The sequence below is a fragment of the Cololabis saira genome, chromosome 11 (assembly GCF_033807715.1).
Source record: "Cololabis saira isolate AMF1-May2022 chromosome 11, fColSai1.1, whole genome shotgun sequence".
In the NCBI taxonomy this organism is placed as follows: domain Eukaryota; kingdom Metazoa; phylum Chordata; class Actinopteri; order Beloniformes; family Belonidae; genus Cololabis; species Cololabis saira.
This window is the reverse complement of record NC_084597.1, coordinates 26867130-26887592: the sequence shown is the minus strand read 5'-3', so window position 1 is coordinate 26887592 and position 20463 is coordinate 26867130. Positions and strand designations below refer to the sequence as shown.

The 20463-nt window shown below is 37.8% G+C and overlaps 1 protein-coding gene across 1 annotated transcript; it reads right to left on the bottom strand.

The window, feature by feature from the left end:
* Positions 1-1059: 1059 nt before the first annotated feature.
* LOC133455284 (phosphatidylinositol 4,5-bisphosphate 5-phosphatase A) lies at positions 1060-18543 on the bottom strand. The gene is made up of 13 exons (XM_061734243.1): positions 18446-18543; positions 16359-16934; positions 8399-8506; positions 8126-8234; positions 7916-8032; positions 7331-7506; positions 6841-6952; positions 5509-5618; positions 5175-5385; positions 4954-5091; positions 4798-4863; positions 4611-4715; positions 1060-3731 (listed from the first exon to the last, which is right to left on the bottom strand). The coding sequence occupies exons 2-13, from the start codon at positions 16928-16930 to the stop codon at positions 3243-3245; spliced, it is 2313 nt and encodes a 770-aa protein (XP_061590227.1). The 5' UTR covers positions 16931-16934; positions 18446-18543; the 3' UTR covers positions 1060-3242.
* Between the last annotated feature and the right edge of the window lie 1920 nt (positions 18544-20463).

Genomic DNA, 20463 nt, shown 5'->3' with positions numbered 1-20463 from the left:
TTGTTGCAGCTATGTCTTGATTTGTTGCGGCTCTGTCTTGACAAACGCAGGCTACTTTGGCGGTATCGTTTTGAGGAGGCTTGACGTATTTCCGCTTTACGTACATCCCAGTGGAGAGCGTGCACTGTGATAGGTCTCCTCCTTTGACAAAAACAGCTTGTGTCCAATAGGATTTTAGGGAAGAAGAAAAAAGAGCAGACCTGAAAGTAACGAGTACTTTTCAGCTTTCCTAGAAATTTACTCGACTAAAAGTAAAAATATTTGTCTTGGGAATGTATTCAAGTAAGAGTAATAAGTACCAAAGAAATCTAATACTCAAGTAAAGTACAAATCCTCTGGACATGTACTTAAGTACAGTACTCAAGTAAATTTACTCCATTACTGTCCACCACTGTGTGTGTGTGTGTGTGTGTGTGTGTGTGTGTGTGTGTGTGTGTGTGTGTGTGTGTGTGTGCACCTAATCTTTTTTGTATTTTTTGTATAATTTGTCTTGTAAAATTGTACATTGTCTGCGCAATGAGGAGTTGGGATTTGCAGGGCTCTGGGTCTCATAAAACCAACTCTGAGTAGAATTAGAGCACTTATATCAACAGAGGCGACCGACACAGACCAGAGGGACAGAGTCGAGTTTAGTGGCTGAAAAATCCACTATAAGTGCTTGCCATGAACAGAGGTGTAAAGTTATGTTAACAAGGGAGCTTTTGTACTGTAGTTTATGTATTTTGACAAAAGCATGTCACAGACATTTTATTAACACTTCGGATAATTGTCAGTCTTTGAAATATATAAAGTCTCCCTTAACACCGTATAACATGCACTCATTTCTTCTTCTTTTTCTTATCTTTCCTTTACTGGGTCATCCATAAACTGTATCAAATCAAAGCCTCTGTGACATCATCCGTGGTTTCTCAAAAGACTGCTTTTGAAGCGTCTTTTCCTCATGCAGGGCAAGGTGTTGCAAAGATGAGATTGTTTAACTGACACATGGTAAGAACAAGATACCGCCTGCTTAGTCGACATTCATGTGAAATCTAGCTATGGACACCAAAACCATTTTTTTGAACCAGGCTGTAAATATGTTTATTTCTGCTGCAAAGTTGGACATTTTAACATGAAGAAGATTTAGAACCAGCCCTCAGTGATCAGTTTAGGAATGTTAACTAAACACATTTCATGGATGCATTAAACTAACAAGCTGAATGCAGACCCTTGGGGATCACCACAATGGATAATTTGTTCCCATCTTCCCCCTTCCTCTTCATTTTCCTCCATCACACCGACCAATCATTTCAAGATTGAATATATTAGAGATTTGAAAAGGTGTGTTTTAATTAGGTCATATCATTTCAATAACATTTAGACATTTAGATGTGTTAAGTTAATATTACATCCCCTGTGTGGGAAATCTTTAAATCATGGGAGTAAAAATTCATTTTTATTTCAATTACATTAAGGATTTACCACAATATTTTGAAAGGAGTCATGATTCCAACTATGTGTTATCAGCTACTGCTCATCATATCTATCAGCCTAAAGTTCTTTATCACTTTCACAAGACTAATTTCAGAAAATGAGAATCGTTATTTAGTTATCTATTTATTACTTGCCCATTTATTTCTATTTAAACTACGGTAATGATCAGGGAACCACTATGCAGCGGGCTTCTGATATAACTTATTATGGGGGGAATACCTCTCAGCTTGTTTTGCTTTGTCTCTCTGGCATCTGTCTTTCCTTTTAGATCTGCTTGTAATCCAGAGAGTAATTATCTTTATTACTAAAGCAGGGCAACCCATAATCTGTGTACATGTATCAATCTCCTATCCAAACCAGATCATCTTTATCTAAACTTTGCATGCTCCAAGATATTGACTTTCACTGTCCATTAAAATACTTTCTCTCTTCCGAAAATACTTCTACGGCCTGTTTAACATGTAAATTACACTTTTATATACATTGCAAGTCAGTTTTTTTAAACATACATTTGTATAGTGAATAACAAAAATATAACATATCAGATGTCATTGACAAAATCCAAAATATTTGTTCTTGTCTGAAATTGGATTACTGACGTCCTCTTGCATGTTTGGCTGCTGCTGAACAGGCACAAAGGGTATTAGTTGTCAGGAAAATGAAGAACAACATGATTGGTTTTGTTTTTATCTTTGACCAAACAAAGTACTTCTACATAAAGAGACTGAAGTCCAAGTGATCTTATTTGTAATAATGTGGGGTTGAAGTCTTTCTAAAATGACATAAATTTGGTCAGCATATCTGCACACATGTGCAAAATACAGACTTGTCAATATGAGTATCCAGTAAACAGCATTAGTTGGTTCACTTTTCATCTAATTCTACCGTATATATAAAATCATATATATATATATATATATATATATATATATATATATATATATATATATATATATATATATAATTTTATTTTCCCACTTGCATAATTAAAGAGCTCCGTGTCCTTGAAGCAAAAAGAGCCACGTTAGCATCCACATACTGAGCTCTATCGAACAGGGCCTGTATTCACAAAGCTGCTAAGAAGAATAAGAGCATTGGTTTAGGATTACCGTTCAAGTTCACAGAGTCACATGTAAATTTCTGGCTGGCGTGATAAAATGTTTTGTCGCTGCTCTCTAATACCTAAGATTAAACTTATGAATACAGACCAAGTCTTATAGAGTCACCATCAGGTCCAAAATGCATCTTTCAAACATTCAATTAATGTTTTTTAACACATATGCTTACATAAACCCTACACACACACACGCACACGCACACACACACAAACACACACGCACAAATACATCCTCTCTTAGTTTTAAATGATGATATCATCAATGTTTGAGGTTCAGGGTCCCCATTCTGATACAACACTGTTTAGATGGATCCATATGGCTGTCAATAACAACTGTCCGTATTTATCACGACTTACTCAGACTTTGGTTTAACATTCAGCATGTTCGTTGATATTTTGATATACTGTAGCCACTAAAACTATGAAAGCACTTCAAAAGTCTGGTCACATTTTTGACTCCAAAAACATCACGTAGTACAGAAGTGCATGAAAAAATGCTAGATTCAAAAACAAGGATCTGTAGGTCTACAACATGGAATGTTTGCATTCTACATTAGGCTCGTAACATGTGCTGCTTCCATTAGCACAGTGACAGTATGGGGTCAGATCAGAGCCTGATATTACCACAGTTCTCTTTGCAATTAATCTGTTTTTATCTCTTCATGTTTACATTCTTTGCTGTTTCTATCTCCCCTGGATTCCCTATTTGTTTGACCCCTGTGGGGCTGACCTGAGCTGGGCTATGTTCACCTAAGATGGCTACAATCAGGGCCTCAGGCGCACTCACGCCACTGCCTGGAGACACCGGGCTGCGTGGACTGATGGGGCTGATGGGAGATGGCAGGGTGTCAGGGGAGACGAGACGCTCCTTTTTAGCAGCTGAGCAGGGCGAGCGGCTTCCTGTGTGGCTCTCCTTGGAGCGAGAGCAGAGACTGAGGCCCTGCAGGGAGGGGAGGGGGTTGGAGGAAAGAGCAGGAACCGCAGGGCTGCGACTACGGCGATGGCGGTGGTGCCGTTTACCAGTTTTAGGGCTGGGACTACGGGAGCATGGAGCCAGCAGCACCAGAGTGCTGTCATCTTCTGAGCTGACATCAGAGATGTCGGAGTGGGCCACAGTGGGGATATTAGTGGGCACTTTGATCTGTTGAGGATGAAATAGACATTTGTAGTTTATTTATTTATTTATTTTTTTTATTTTATTAGTTTGCACACAATAAAATTAACACTTGCAATCAAAATAGTAAAACAAATCAAAAAACAAAAACAACAAGACGAAGACTATAAACAAAAACAAAGAAGGTTTGACTACATAGTTACAGATCATCAACACACACACAAAAAAAAAACAAACAAACAAAAAAAACAAAACAAAGAAAACTTGACATTTTTTAAATGTGAATTAAATGAGATGATAAATTTCTTTTAAAAATTTCTAGAGAAGCAGAGCTTTTGATAATGTGAGATTTGGAGTTCCATATCTGTACACCGCGATATCTGAGGGAAAACTGGCCGTGTTTAGTTTTATAAAAAGGAAAATGAAAATGATTAACCTGTCTAGTATTATATGAATGTATTTGAGAATTATAAGTGAAAAAATTACTAAACGATAGTGGTAAAGAAAAAGGCAAAAACATATGTTTGTATAAAAACACACATATCTGATGAATATTTATGTCATATACTGAAAGAAGTTTGAGTTTTCTGAACAAAGGAGTAGAGGGTTCCGTAGAGTTAGAAAAAGTTGCCAGTCTTACAAATCGTTTTTGCATTAAATAAAGTTGATGAAGACTGGAAGGGTATGTATTTGCCCAAACAATATTACCATAAGTCAAATAAGGATAAATCATAGAATAATACAGAGTTAATAAGCAAGAAATATTAACGAGATTTCGCAGTTTGCTGATGATGCCCAATGACTTCACAGTTAAAAGTAATAATACCACATCCCACCCTGAATGGGATCATTTCTATGCACATTATATACCTTTCTATTCACTGCTGCGTTATGTTTCTGACTTACCTGGATTTTGGGTGACAGTCCAACAATAATGTTCATGTTATGGCTATAGTAGCCCAGGAAATATTCACCATCATCTCTAGGCAAATCTTCCTCTGAGAATGTCACCTGGACAAACAGAAACAATTGAATTATCTTTGCATTCAGTTGCAACAGAACGTACAGTAGTGAATTTGAATATTGAGCACACCTGTGTTATATGCTCTCCTTTGGCCCACACATAGGCCTGGTAATCTTTGTGATGCCTGAACCCAACCTGCTCAGAGGAAAGGAAATTGTAATTGAGAGTTGTCAGTGGCAGGGTAAAGCTGGCAGAATGGATTTTACGAGTTACTTTAATCACCACCTTGTATATTGCTATCCAGTCCCAGGAGCTGCGCTGATACGTTGCTGCAACAGTAAATCTGACTGTGGCATCTGAGACTTTGCACCATTCCTTGTTCACCTGCAGCTCCACCAGTGGGCTGTCCACCCTGAATGGGAACTAGAAGACAAAGTCCAACTTATAGTTAAATCAAATTTAACATGGTAAAATGTATTTAAAGTAAAGAAGGGATACTGTCTCACATGCAGTGAAAATAGCGCAGACACGGGTTTGTGGTCACTGATGGTGAAGCCCATGTGACTTCGATACACATGTTGTGTGACTTTAGTTGCCCCACCCAACCATGAGGTGAGACCGCGCTGCAATGATGCATTATGGGTAGGGACTGGGGAACCAGTCCGACGAAGGTGCCAGAGGATTCGGTCTGTCCAGGCAGGCTTTCTTTTCTTAGCACTGACAGAAGTATAGTACAAACACAAACATGCTCAAAGACTTTAAAGCACGGCTGAGACCTTTTTTTATTGGTGTTTAATTTTTGGGAAAATTGTTAATGAGTGAGTCTGTGATGGAGCGTACCTGGTGTCGTACGTGTGAGTGCCCACATCAAACTTATAAGTAGGCGGGAAATTGAGGGGTCCTTCCAAGAAACCCTCCAGGATGGACTCTGTGATTTTAGCCATGTTGAGCTGTAGCATCAAGGAATAAATGGGGGGACATTTCCCATGTCTAGATGAGTTTCATTCAGCCCCATATGAGTCAAAAGTCAAAGTCAAATTTATTTGTATAGCACATAAACAAACGGCTGAGCCACAACCAAAGTGCTTCACAGAAAGTGCTTAAACAGCGAAGAAATAAAAAAAGGACAAGAAAAGGGCTAAGAGAAAAAATCTGAATAAGACAATATAAAAAGACACTAATTAAAAGCAAGGGAAAAAAGGTGGGTCTTTAACTGAGATTTAAAAATATGTAAAGGCTGGGCCGCCCGGATGTAGAAACCCCCCCCCCCCGGTTTTACTGGATGTCTCTTTCTTTCCAAGTAGCGCTCTTTATTTTCACTGTCATCCACTGCCCCATGCATGCTTAGGAAACGGAAATAAATCAAAGTACAGAATTGAGGTCCTTTTATAAAACAGCATGTTATAAATATTATTGTTCTAAATTTAACCATATTGAAAGGAATATTATTGATACTGGATAATAATTAACTTGGTGGTTTTACATTTAACATTAATTTTGTTTTGAACTGGCACTATATTAATAAAAGTGAGTTTATTTGTTTATTTAATAAGGATCCCCATTAGTCTTCACCATGGGAAGACTATTCTTCCTGGGGTCCACACATAGACATACAAAAGATTACAATAATCACAACTCAAAAAGGGTGAAAAACATTCACTAGAATTCCTAAAATAATAAATTGAAACAAAAATAAAAGATTAAGTAACCAACCAAAACCCTCCACATCTTAAGTAACAATATTTGCTACTATCACCAGATCTGTATCCATTTTTGAACAAAAATAGTTTGCAACGACTTTATAATTTATAATATACTTATACTACTATACTATATATACACTCATAGACTACAGTAATTTAGAATATATTTACTATTAAATTTATAAAATACTTACAATTTGCAAAATAATCACAATATATACTTAGGACTGATCATAACGTCCTTCTGAACCACAGCTGCTTCAGTCTCCTTTTAAAATTTGACACCTTGATTATTGCAACTAGACATCGGTGGAGATGGTTCCAGTGTAAAGTGAGTCAGACCAATTTAGCTGGAGGTGGTGCGTTTACTTTGTACTACAGCGCCCTCTGGTGGTTGTGGGTGATGATCAACAGATGAAAAGCTGGTCATGAAGCATGTTTTTCTTTTAAAATGGTGAAGTTGTCTTACCTGATCCCGCTCCCACAGAAGAGGCAGTTTATTGCTGTCAATAGCGCATTTCACCACGTGGATGTCATAGTCTTCAATTCGGAAATTCAAATCCCCAAACCAAAACACAACACTGTGGAGACAACAGACAGGCTTTTACTGGAGGATGTGTGTGGCGAAAACACAAATATTTTAACATACAGTAGTTGGATATTGTGTTATTTCTATTTCTAAAGAAGAAATTTAACTGCAATATTGTAAAGTGAAATGAGATAATATTCATGTCTCTTTAAACTAAGGAGACATAAAAGATGGAACAGGAAGACTTGACTTGAGATGTGGCCATTTAACTGTTTAACAATTGTATAACCATTCACAGCTGAAATAAAATTTAAAAAACATGAATTATTTATATTTGAATTTATGTTATAGATAGATTATATGATTATACATGTAGAAAGATCAGTACTTCATTTCATTTGACTTGTCTGAGAAGAATTAAATCACCCACTCATGGTCAAGGACACCAGTAGCGTTTCCACCTTCAAACTGCTGCTGCTGAAGGATGCTTTCAAAGTCCTCCATCCGCTGCTCCAGGTTTCTCATGTGAGCTGGCAGGTGACAGTTGAGAAAGCACACTGGGTGGCCAAAGATTGTCATTCTGGCACTAACGCCGCCTTTATTCCCCTTAAAGAGACAGAAAAGGACAAAAGAATACAGTGATAAATGAAACATTCAGAGTAAAAGACCACCAGCACACATTAACCAGATGCATGTTCAGAGATTACTTTTTTTTCTTCTTTCTCGGACACTGAGTAACAGCACCAGAAAGCCAGACAGCCTGCTGCTGCACTGACCTCAAAGAGAAGGAGACTGCACCAGCAGCAGCCAGAGGGTGATGCTGACATCAAACTGCATGGGAAGGTCAGACACTGACATATGCACCCACGTGTGCATTCACCTACCAGCAGGATGAAGTACAAACACACTACCTTGATCAGCTCTATCCCTCCAAACTCCCCTGACACTGACCCATTGTGAATTTCATAATTCTCTGCTAGTTTCAGATCAGCGTTCTTTAATGAGTAGCACTTACCCAATATCCTCCAAGTCCCGTGCGTGTACTCTGTGTCTGCATGGCTCGGAGGAAGGGAAGATGGCAAAATTTTGAAAAAACCATCAGCAACACTCCTTGCATTCGCTGGGACGCCACCTAAGCAAATGAGAAAGACGAAAAAATAACATACTGGGTGAACTACGTTTTATAATGGCCCGTAACATCATGAAGGACAATATAAGTACTGACCAAAACATATCCAAAAGGACTGAGCATGTCCATGCAAAGCTCATTCCATTGGTCTGAAAAAAGAGCGTCCTTCAGTCTCTTGTTTATCATGGAGTTGACCTCCTGCAGACTGGAGGGTGATAAAAAGTGGAGTCGTCACTAACGAATGAAAAGCCAAATTTGACAAAAAGGACAGTGATGGTAGGAGTTGAGATGGGGGGATCGCAGATGTCTGAGTGGGCACTCCCGGCTGTCTCTCTGGCACTGCTGAGCTGGGCAGAAATAATTGCTTACCCGATAACGAACATGTCAATGTTCCCATCCGAAACATTTGGTCCAAAGAGAGATGTGATGTCATCTGGTGGGACAGCTGAGCCCACGTTCCATGTGACAATGTACACCCTGACAAAAGGAGACAACAGTGCTGTATTAGATTTAAGTTCTACAATGTGGTTGAAAGAGAATTGAATCCTTTTATATAATCCTCAGAAAACAAAGCTCAAATCTAGGTTTCTGTATATAGAAAAGAAGATAAATACAATTAAGCACCTCAGTGGATATTAAGTATTATTTGTCACAGTATTTATTTGAGGTTGGACAGACATGACCAATAGCACATAGAAAACTAAAGATTATGCATGAGCTAACGATTGTATTGAACTGTCAGCTGCAATATTTGATTAGAGAAACTGCTGATTAACCTTGTGCTTAAACATTGGTTTTAATACAAATTATTATAATGTTGTTTTTTTCTAATCTATAATTTTATTGTTTTGTCAATCAAATATCAAGAGATAGCAGAGGATGGCCGGCCCATCACAGTCCAAAAGTAGGAGAGAGAGATTGTATTTTCATAAAGTATCAACAAAAAAACAAAAGGTAATCTAATCTCCATCTAAATAACAATATGAGATAAAAAATAATGATACACAAGTAATTTCCCTGGATTTACTTAATATTTGCTCACTGTTAACTCTAGTTCATTGCCGTTTGCTTTGGCAGCAATAACTTCAACTTCTTTTGGTAGCTCTGGATCAGACCTGCATGTTTTGATGATTTAGCTTTACAGCCCTGTCAACATTTGTATGTGTGACCCATCTGGGGCCTCATTTGGGACTCTCCCCTGCTTCCACATGGGTTTGCTTCTGCGATTGGCCCAAGTGGGACCCAGATAAGACACCATTTTGCCCCCATGCTCATTCACAAACCATGTACTTGAGCATCTATTGGAAGCAATTCACATGAAGCCAATAGGAAAACCATGGACAATCCTCAAGTCACATTATTTTTCATTTGGGCCCCACATACAAAGCTGGGCTGGGGGAAGTGCTTCAGTTCAGACTCACACAGATTGTAAGATTTCTGATCTAAATGGCTCTTTTGAGGTGACTCCATAGTATCTCTATGGGGTTGAAGTCTGGACTGTGACACTCAAAAACATGGATTATCTGAAGCCATTCTGTGATGTATTCACTTCCATGATCAAGAATATTGTTCTGGTGCATCACCCAGCTAGTACTAAGTTTCATCTGCAGACAATTACCCTGACATGATCCTGTAGAACATTTTGTCAAACTTGGAAATTTATGTTCTCCTTGATGATAGCAAGTGATCCAGGCCCTTCATGATGCATCCTGTACCATAATTCACCAGTGGGATAATGCTTTGACGTTGGAAAGCTGTGTAGCTTTTATGCTGCATATAGAGCAATTCTACTTTTGCTTCATCAGTGTGAAAAACATTTTAGCACTATAAATTGTTAAACTGTTCTTTGACAAATGTCAGAAATGCAGATTGCAGCAATTTTATACTGTTATACTGTGGTTTTCCGTTATGGACACACCCCGTTCATTGACTAGCTCATGGTAAACTCTTGAACAGAAGTGTTTGCCAGTTCCAGTTAAGTCTTGAAACCTGTTTCTCTTTGAGTCTCTTTACCTCATTGAGGAATAACTTTGATGTTGAAGTTTGATTTGAGTGATCTTTACCGGATATATTCTAGTTTTTTATGTTAACAAGGAGTCATCCTGTTTATGATGTTTATGATTATGTTTTCATGTATATGTTGGGGAGATGGTCAATGTGAGGATGTGTGTGAAAATGGCCTGATATGTGTTTTTAACCATGAATGTGTGAGTTGTAATATGTTGGTGTTGATTTTATTATGTAAAGCACTTTTTGCTACTGTGTGTGAAAAGTGCTATATAAATAAAGTTGATTTGATTTGATTCCATACACCATGATTCTGTACTTAGGCTGTCACTTTTCAGTCCATGCTTTTACAAGGTAGTATTAGTATGTAGCATGGCATAAAATGTAATTATAATGCAGATGATCCTCAGATATACCTATCCACGAAGCCAGACTACATGTCCTTGAATAATGTTTGATGTTTTTTATCTGTGCTGTATTTATTTGTACCAAGGGACTGCAGATGCAAATTAGCCTAAGGCTAACTCTGGTGCAATGCATCAAATGTTTACATTTATGTTTTTAATTGCACATGGTCCCTCTCAAATAATATGTAAGTAAGTAAGTAAGTAAGTAAGTAAGTAAGTAAGTAAGTAAGTAAGTAAGTAAGTAAGTAAGTAAGTAAGTAAGTAAGTAAGTAAGTAAGTAAGTGAGTCATTCTATAATTAGGGGTACATTTCATATCAACCAAAAGTGACAAAATGACTTTTCTTTTTTGATAAATAATCTAGTTGTTTCCATAATATACCCCCTAAATGTGCTAAATTCATTAATTGCCAAGCTTAAACTCTAATTACATATTAAATATTTTAATGAAAATAAACATTGGACTCATTATTTTGTCAACCGTGTTACGGACAAATGTTGTGTCATATACAACAAGAATTAGGTACTACACATTTGATCATACATTTGTTTGAAAGGTTTTGAGTCTATTCACCAGGGGTTTTAAGGTTGCCTGTCTAACTGATTTAAAAATATGAATTTTGAGCTTCATAATGGACATTCTATGGGATGTTATCAGGAGGGATTAATATTTTTTTTCAAAATAAATGCATATTACACTGAATTTAGAGTTATTCACCAATCTTATGTAAGACCTCCCTCTCTACAGATATCCCCCCATCTTTTTTGTTACAGTTTAGTCAATATTTAAAAGATATATGACACAAAAACCATTCATAACACAGTTGACAGGCAAAAATTACTATGTAATTAGACAACTCCTATGTAATTACTATGTAATGTCTGTGTTATAACAATAGTTCATGAATGTTTTTTTATCAACAACACTCAATATAAGCATAAAAAATGACAATAAACTGCCAACATTGTCAACCGTGTTAATCCCTGTCAACTGTGTTACAGTTGGGTAACACAGGTGGGTAACACAGTTGACAGGTAACACAGTTGACATTTCGGCCATTTTAGGGCCTTGTGCTAACTGCAGACCTTGGACCTGTCACTACATGGCCTTGATCAACTCATGTTTTTATACAGTTTCTCTGTATTTTTGTAAAAATAACATGTAAAGCAAGTTCACAAGAACATGTTGATAACACAGTTGACGATCAATTAACCCACTCTATATGCACACAATAATATTGATGAAATATTGAAGAGGAGGAGTAGAAATGTACCACACCGTCTTCAAATCTCCCTCCCTGAAGGAAGTGACATCATATAATTTTGGACATGTGACTTTGGAGCAAACCATTGCTGATTAATAGGGGTTTTTTCAATGGGTAACACAGTTGACAGAGATTTCTCGGACACACACAAAGTGGATGATTTAATGTACATGCATGAACCAAATAGTTTTAAAACACCTTTCTCATATTTTAATGATTATTTTGAACAAATAATTATGGAAATTAAATACAAAAAAATGTATTTTTGTGTTAATCTGAAGAGCAAAACCTGACATTTAGCAAATCGGACAGCACAAAAACAATAAAATCCAGTATAGAATAAGCATCTTTTTTTAAATAAATGATGGAATCTGTTGACATTTTTGTATTAAATGAAAGAGAAATGTGCCCTGATATAAAGTTGATCATTGCTTTAAGTGAATATTTAGTAAATTGATAAATACAGCCCATGGACATGACATGTACCCCTAATTATAGAATGACTCAAGTAAGTAAGTAAGTAAGTAAGTAAGTAAGTAAGTAAATAAGTAAAATGGGACCAATAAGCTACATGAAGTTCAAACACATCATATTGGCACAAAGATCTAGATTACTGCTACTTTGTGCTTATAAATTTAATTAAGACTGAGATTGTTATCTGGACCCTTTAGGAACTCTAGACTGCATTACTTTTGTATCCAGTACACTGTGAGGAATTTTTGAGTAATTTTTTTTACCAATATTTGTCCTTAAAGTCGCACATAAAGCAAGTTTCTAGAGTTACGTTCTTCCGCAGTCATAACCTTTTAGAAATAACGAAAATCCTATCTCAGTGTTACAGAAAAACAAGTCCCTTCATTTGCAATTGCAAGATTGGACTGCTACAATACCTTGTTGATAGAATTTCCTAAAAGTACTCTACAGAGACAAACAGTTAATCCAAAATGCTCCAGCAAATTCTGATTAAGATTAGCATGAGTAATCGCAGTTCTCCAATCTTAGCTTCCCTTTATTAGCTTTCTGTCGAATCCAGGATAGAATTCTAAATCATTTTTCTAACATATAAAGCCTTTCAGGGTTTAGCTCCTTCTTATCATAACAAAATCATTGTTCCATATTATCACAAAGAGTACAAGCTTACTTGTGGTTCCTGGAGGTTTTATAAGTCCAACGGGAGATAGTTATCAGGCTCCTCTCTTGTGGAACCAGCTCCCAGTTACTGTTCAGGGTGAACCACACTTCCTGTCTTTCAGTATAGGCTTTAAACAATACATTTTACTTTTATACAATACATATTACCTTTATATAATTAAATAAATAAACAACACTTTTTGATAAATCTTATATTTCGGGCTGCCTCAGGTGCCTTGACCCGTTCGTTAGTTACTGTATGCTGCAATAAGCCTATAGACGGCTCGTGGACTTCTCATGATGTACTGGGCTCTTTCCTCAGTCTGCTCTCTTTACTATTTTATTATTTGTGCAATTAACATTGTTCTCTTTTATGTCTCATAGAAAAACATCCCTGGATTAATCTCTCTGTGTTTGATGACCTTTCTTTCCTTTCATCTCAGACCCCCAACAAGCCGGGTTATAAATTAAATGTTGACTTTAGTTCTGATGGAGTTTTTCTTAATCCACGTTTGTTACAACCAAAAACGTAATAATGGCCAATAACGTAATAACTGCCAATAACGTAATAAATTTGGCCATTTCAAATGTAATAAGGCCAACAGTGTAATAATGTGCCAATAATGTAATAAAACTTTTGAGCCAGTAAAGTAATAACTTTTTGCCGATAATGTAATAAGGCATTACATTATTGGCTGGTTATTACGTTATTGGCCTGGTATTAAAAAATTATTACAAAATGATTACATTATCGGCAAAAAGTTATTACATTATTGACTCAAAAGTTTTATTACATTATTACACTATTGGCTTTATTACATTTGAAATGGCCAAAATGATTACATTATTGGCAGTTATTACATTATTGGCCGTTATTACGTTTTTGGTTGTAACACACGTTGATTAGGTTTTTTCATCTCTACTGTGCCTTGTGCTTGCTCAGGAAGTAAATATTTGATGCAATCAGTTGCATTACTTAAGATGGCAGTGTTTTTTGTTTGTTTGTTTTTTAATGAACTGGCATGATATACATTTTGAGTCTGAACTGAATGGAAATCTATTGGAAATAATAAGATTAAATCAGTTACTGTGAATTGGAATGAATCAGAACATTATTGGACTAAACTGCTAATTCAGGACTAAATTGTCCTGAATTGGACTGTACTTACTTTTGAGGACTGAATTGAGTCATCCTGGCTGTGCGCCTATTTCTAAGAGTAGCCACAGTATCAAACTATCTGTTTATAGGCATTTTGTCAACATTTGGACTGATGCATGCCTAAACATTCTGAGGTAATTTTGTATCCTTTTTCAGCCTTATGCAAGTCAACTACTCTTGAACGCTTGTCTTTAGAGATCTCGTTTTCAAAAGATATGGTTCACATGAATAGATTCTTCCTATGATTTACCGGTTAAAGTAACCTAGTACTCTTCCTGAACAGCTTTCATTGATTCCGTACATAAAGATGTACAAACTTCTTGCTCAAATCATTGCTCACTTAAGTTATGATGTTGTGGGTTCACTTACATTTTCCAAAAGAACTGTAAATATGTATTGGGTGTGTCCAAAAAAATTGTGAGAAATGATATTTGCTTGTCTGTCACCAGCTTAAGCACATGGTTTCTGTCTAGCATTGTGACTTAGATGAATATCAGATAATCTTTTATTGAAAATGTAATTATAGGTTAATTCCAAAGAGTTTATATATTTTTTCTTGATATTGTATCTCTCCAGTAGCTTTTTTTTCATCAGACAACTAAATTAATTTCATGTTACAGTATCTTATAATTAAATGAATTTAAAATATACCTACATTTTCAAATTAATCAACACTTTATGTTCATGTTAATAACAGCTGCAATATGCTAGCATATGTTGTTGCTAAATATCAAAGTTCACAACACTCTGAACACACCTGTTAAAAGATATTGTGATACCCCCTTTTTAAGATGTTTTTGATTTCTTATTGCTTTATTAACAATATAATTCACAAGTGATAACTGAAACCATGAAAAAAAAAAATCACATGCAAATCAATGGCTTCCTAAAAATTGGGTATAAATTATTCATTTTTTTCAAGAAGGCAGATGTGTTTTTGAGTTTGCGCATGTGTGTGTGTGTGTGTGTGTGTGTGTGTGTGTGTGTGTGTGTGTGTGTGTGTGTGTGTGTGTGTGTGTGTGTGTGTGTGTGTGTGTGTGTGTGTGTGTGTGTGTGTGTAAGCAGCAGGACTGGCAAAATTTGCTTTATCAAAGACCAGTCAACATGTTTTATTCTCCATATAAACCCACTTCCAAAAATGTTTACAGTCTTTACAAGCAGTCTTTGTTTATGTGTTAGAAACGCAACTAAAGTGCCCCTGGGAAATCTGCCAGCATAATGTGATTGTGTCACTCTGTCAGCTTCAGAACAGAACAGTTGGCTGCAGTGATGACTGTGACATGGTCTGACACACATGTCAGCTTTCTTTTTGCCACTGACTGCAGGACTGCCTCTGTTGCAGGATTCAGAGAGATTAAAGCACCTGTGAACTAGGAATGGGTGATATTTTACCGTTCACGATAAACCGTCAAAAAAATTCCTCACAATAAGAATTTGTCATCTCGCGGTAAAAATGATAAATTCCTGTTGATGACGTTTTTGTGTAAAGCTGATTTATGGTTCTGCGTTAAATCCACGCACAACGTACGGGAAGGAAGGAAGGAAGGAAGGAAGGAAGGAAGGAAGGAAGGAAGGAAGGAAGGAAGGAAGGAAGGAAGGAAGGAAGGAAGGAAGGAAGGAAGGAAGGAAGGAAGGAAGGAAGGAAGGAAGGAAGGAAGGAAGGAAGGAGGGAGGAAGGAGAGAGCAGGAGGAAGGAAGGAAGGAAGGAAGGAAGGAAGGAAGGAGGAAGGAGAGAGCAGGAGGAAGGAAGGAAGGAAGGAAGGAAGGAAGGAAGGAAGAAAGGAAGGAAGGAAGGAAGGAAGGAAGGAAGGAAGGAAGGAAGGAAGGAAGGAAGGAAGGAAGGAAGGAAGGAAGGAAGGAGGAAGGCAAGAAGGAAGGAGAGAGCAGGAGGAAGGAAGGAAGGAAGGAAGGGAGGAAGGAAGGAAGGAAGGAAGGAAGGAAGGAAGGAAGGAAGGAAGGAAGGAAGGAAGGAAGGAAGGAAGGAAGGAAGGAAAGGGGAGAAGGAAGGGAGAAAACAAGGAAAGAAGGAAAGAAGGGAAAAAAGAAGGAAGGAAGGAAGGAAATGAGCCTGAAAGAAAGAAAGAAAGAAAGAAAGAAAGAAAGAAAGAAAGAAAGAAAGAAAGAAAGAAAGAAAGAAAGAAAGAAAGAAAGAAAGAAAGAAAGAAAGAAAGAAAGAAGGCGGATCTGAGAGTGAGATAGATTTATAGTTAAAAAGTTGGAGTTGAATTGGTATTTTTTTTATCGTAATTTTTATCGTTATCGGGATAAATGCCAGAAATTATCGTGATACATTTTTTAGTCCATACCGCCCATCCCTACTGTGAACATGACAGTGTTATAAAAAATGTTGTTTTTGTCTCACCTGAAGTCTTTGTTTTCTGCTCTTGGCCTCTCAGACTGAGCTGGTGTGGAGCTCCCAGGTGAGGGTTGAGGACTGAGGCTTGGTTTGGGGCTGAGGCTGGGGGACAGGTTGGGCTTGGGCTTGGACGGAGGAAGGCTGGGTGTGGGGTTAAGGTAAGGTTGAGGGCTTTGGGGACTATGGGGGCTGTGAAGAGGGAACGAAGTCTCTGACTGGGAATGATGCAGGACCTTGGCACTTTGAGGTCCTGGAATGCAAACAGGGATTAAATCTATTTCTTTGGAGGAGACTGGGATTCTGGTTGGTTTTGGAGTGGCTTTAGTTCCAAGAGCAGTTGGTCTGGGCCGGCTTATGCTTGACAGTGTTGCTGGAGTGGACCCAGACTTAGCATGCCCTGCCGGCATTTGGTCTGTCACATTTGTAGGTCCAGATTCTATTGGGCTGATGAGAGGTGACTGCTGGACTGCAGGCTGTGGAGGTAATTCTGGACCGCCTCCGATTAATGCACACGATCCTAGTCGCACAATAGGACCACAAAGATCCGTGCTGATTTCTTTCTGTGGCAGGTGATCCATCAGCCTGCAACAGAATGTATATAACAATATTTATCTTAATAATAAAACAAGACACTGTAACCTGCTGAGAATATTAAGCATGGCATCAATCATTGAGTCATCAGCGCACATTTGATGAAGTAAAAGATACACCTATAGTGGATGGATGACAGGAAGCATTTCTTTACGACCTGTGCTCATAGCCTAATGTTCCCAGGCATCACTGACTATATCATGAGCTGACAGCCGGGCTGAGGAACTAACTTTAGGCTGACGTCCTGGATTACATCTAAGATCCCAACCTTAATTAACCCCTGTCCTCCCTCAAAGCAAAAGAAAGACAGTTTGGATAGCATACGGTCCTGTGCTCAAAGACTTCAGTGTGTAGACTGTGATACATGGGCATGCTGATCATGAAACACATCAGACAATGTCAACAAATAGAGGCTGTCTGACATTAAAGGAGGACAGGAGCCTCCCTCCATTTTGCTTATGTCCCCTCCAGCACAGAAATCATACACCTCTGTTTTAATAATTCACAGCATGCAAATGCAGATCTTTCTAACAGAGCATTCAACTGACCTCAGTAGTAAACAGAGCAGTGAGTAATGGGTTTGCCGTGCACCCACGTTGAAAGTAAAACTTTCAGAGCTTAAAATAGAGCACAAGCAGGGGCGTCAATTGGGTATGGCAAGGTACGGCAGCCGCCACACCTTGGCTTCAAGGGTTAAATGTAAATGTTTGTTTTTTCAAATACATTTATGCATTTATTTTGATTATTCTATTACTTAATACATATAGAATAACTACAAATGCAAATCAGAACAACATGATCGATTTCACTAGTTATTATACACTGCAAAAACTGAAAAGTACAAAAAAATCTCATTACATTTAAGACAAAAACAACCATTTTCACCTGTTTCAAGTAGATTTTCACTTAAAATAAGTAGAAAAATCTGCCAGTGGGACAAGATTGTTTTGCTTGTAATGAGAAGATAAATCTTGTCCCACTGGCAGATTTTTCTACTTATTTCAAGTGAAAATTTACTTGAAACAGGTGAAAATGGTCAAATAACAAGTTATTTTTCTGGTAATGACTCTTGTCTTAAGTGTAATGAGATTTTTTGACTAAAAATTAGACATTTTAACTAGAAATAAGACAAATATTCCTGGTAAGATTTTGAGTTTTTGCAGTGAGCGAGACTGCATTTGAAAAAGTTCCAATTTTCTTGACCACACAGATAAACTACATAGACTTCTGTGATGAGTATTTGCTGGACGTGTTGATTGATACTCTAGTTAAGTTCTGTGACTCGTAACCTTGCCGTACCTTAGCTTCCACTGAATTGACGCCACTGAGCACAAGTGGGCCTTTTTAAAAAAAAAAAAAAAAACATTTGAGTTTTTGAACCTGCAGATCTGAGAGACAGGTCCATGTGTGAAGGTAAAAAGCTCATATGAACGACTACAACACGATTACAATAAACAGTATCATCACTGCTGCCTCTCACACCTTATGAAAACATGACTTACGTTTTGTGCGGTTTTTTTTTTTACAAGTCCAAGGTGAACCGCAAGGGTGATCTCACAGAATCATAGAGGAGAAAAATAGTAATCTATCCCCCCTCCCCTTCCACCCCCTTTCTCGCGCCACCGAAAGCGATCAGTCCGTCAATCCCAGGTGAGATGGATCGATGAGGAGGAGACGGACCGCAGCAGGAGGTCTGGCCGGGCTGTCAGGACAGAGAACAGCCACGCATGATGCTCCCGCACCCTGGCGTGCTTTCTGTTTGTGCTACGAATGCAAACTGCTGATGATTCCTCATCCTCATCCCAATCATCATCGCCGTCTATAGACGCTTTTCCAGCCTACGTCATATAATGTTGCGCGCCTCCCTCGCAGCTTGGTCGGAGCAAGTGTGAGCTCACCGCCTGCTCCTCCCGCACACCGACCCGACAGCTCTCCATCTCCCTCCTCCTCCCTCCCCTGCTCAAACACACGCACTCAGGGGCGGGCAGAGAGAGCACTACGTGTAAATTAAAATTCATCTAAGTGCAGCCCATCACAAATAGCGGGGCATCTGCTCGTTGGGTGACGCAGCCAGGAGTGCGTCACCAGTATAGTGAGAAGAATTGATCTACATATCAATACCACACAGGCTGACTTCACTCTCACTCAGGGGCGAAAATCCCGGGGGGGACAGGGGGGACAAGTCCCCCCTCATTAGTAAAGCTGTCCCCCCCTAGAATAATTTGAGACAGAATTAAAAATTTTGGATCAATGCAGTAGTATTTAATAGTGATGCACCAAAATGAAAATTTGAGGCCGAAACCAAAATCGAAAATAATAATAAACAGTAAAATCTCATTACACTTAAAACAAGACTCATCACTGGAAAAAAACAACAATTTTCACCTGTTTCAAGTAGATTTTCACTTGAAATAAGTAGAAAAATCTGCCAGTGGAACAAGATTTATTTTCTCATTACAAGCAAAAAAATCTTGTTCCATTGGCAGATTTTTCTACTTATTTTAAGTGAAAATCTACTTGAAACAGGTGAAAATTGTTGTTTTTTTCCAGTGATGAGTCTTGTTTTAAGTGTAATGAGATTTTTTTTAAGTAAAAATTAGACATTTTAACTAGAAATAAGACAAATATTCTTGTTAAGATTGTGGGTTTTTGCAGTGTATTATGTCAGATGTGCTGTATTATTGCCACCTTCCACCTAATACCATTGTTTTGTATTACTCTAAGAAAGGTCTTCTGCCTGTTTGCGAGATAGAGATGAAAATGTCAAAATGCTGTATTAAAGGAAGGCTAAAACTTTTATTCCTTGTCCCCCCCTGGATTTATTCTCTAAAATGTTACTGTTTATTGTCTCCCCCAACTATGAAACGGGATTTTCGCCCCTGCTCTCACTGCAACAACAAAATGATGTTGCGACCTCAAAATACTTCCGTTTGGTCAGACAGACTGTTTTGTTTGTTTGTTGTTTGGTTGGTTTTAAAGCAAACCGCTGGTTATAATTATTTGAAGTAGCATCACAAATTATTCTGTGCACAGAATAGAAAATCACAATAATCATTCTGACAGTCAGAGCCGAGGTAGTATTATCACAAGCAGTGGGGAAAGTATGTGCATCCTTAACTTACCTGAAAGTGATCATGTAAATGTACTATTACATTAAGGGGACTACACATTCATTTTGAAAGCTCAGAACTCTCAAGTACAACTCATACATGAAAAAATCAGGCCTCTGAAAAACTACACAGGGTATACTAGCAGAGAAATGTGGCTGACTGACACAAATAACATTTTTACATTATCAACGCGTTGTGTGAGCAGCGTGTTTAGTGCTGGAGATTGTGAGTGTGATCTTTTATAAATAGTACATAGCACAGTTTTACAGTGGCAGCAAATGTTAGATCTGGTGAGATGGATAGTGGACAAAACAAAGTTCTGATTGTAGAAATCTGTTTTCATTTGTCAGGATTATTTGATTTTTGCTGAGCTATTCCATTATTGTTTAATGAAATAAAATACGGACAAA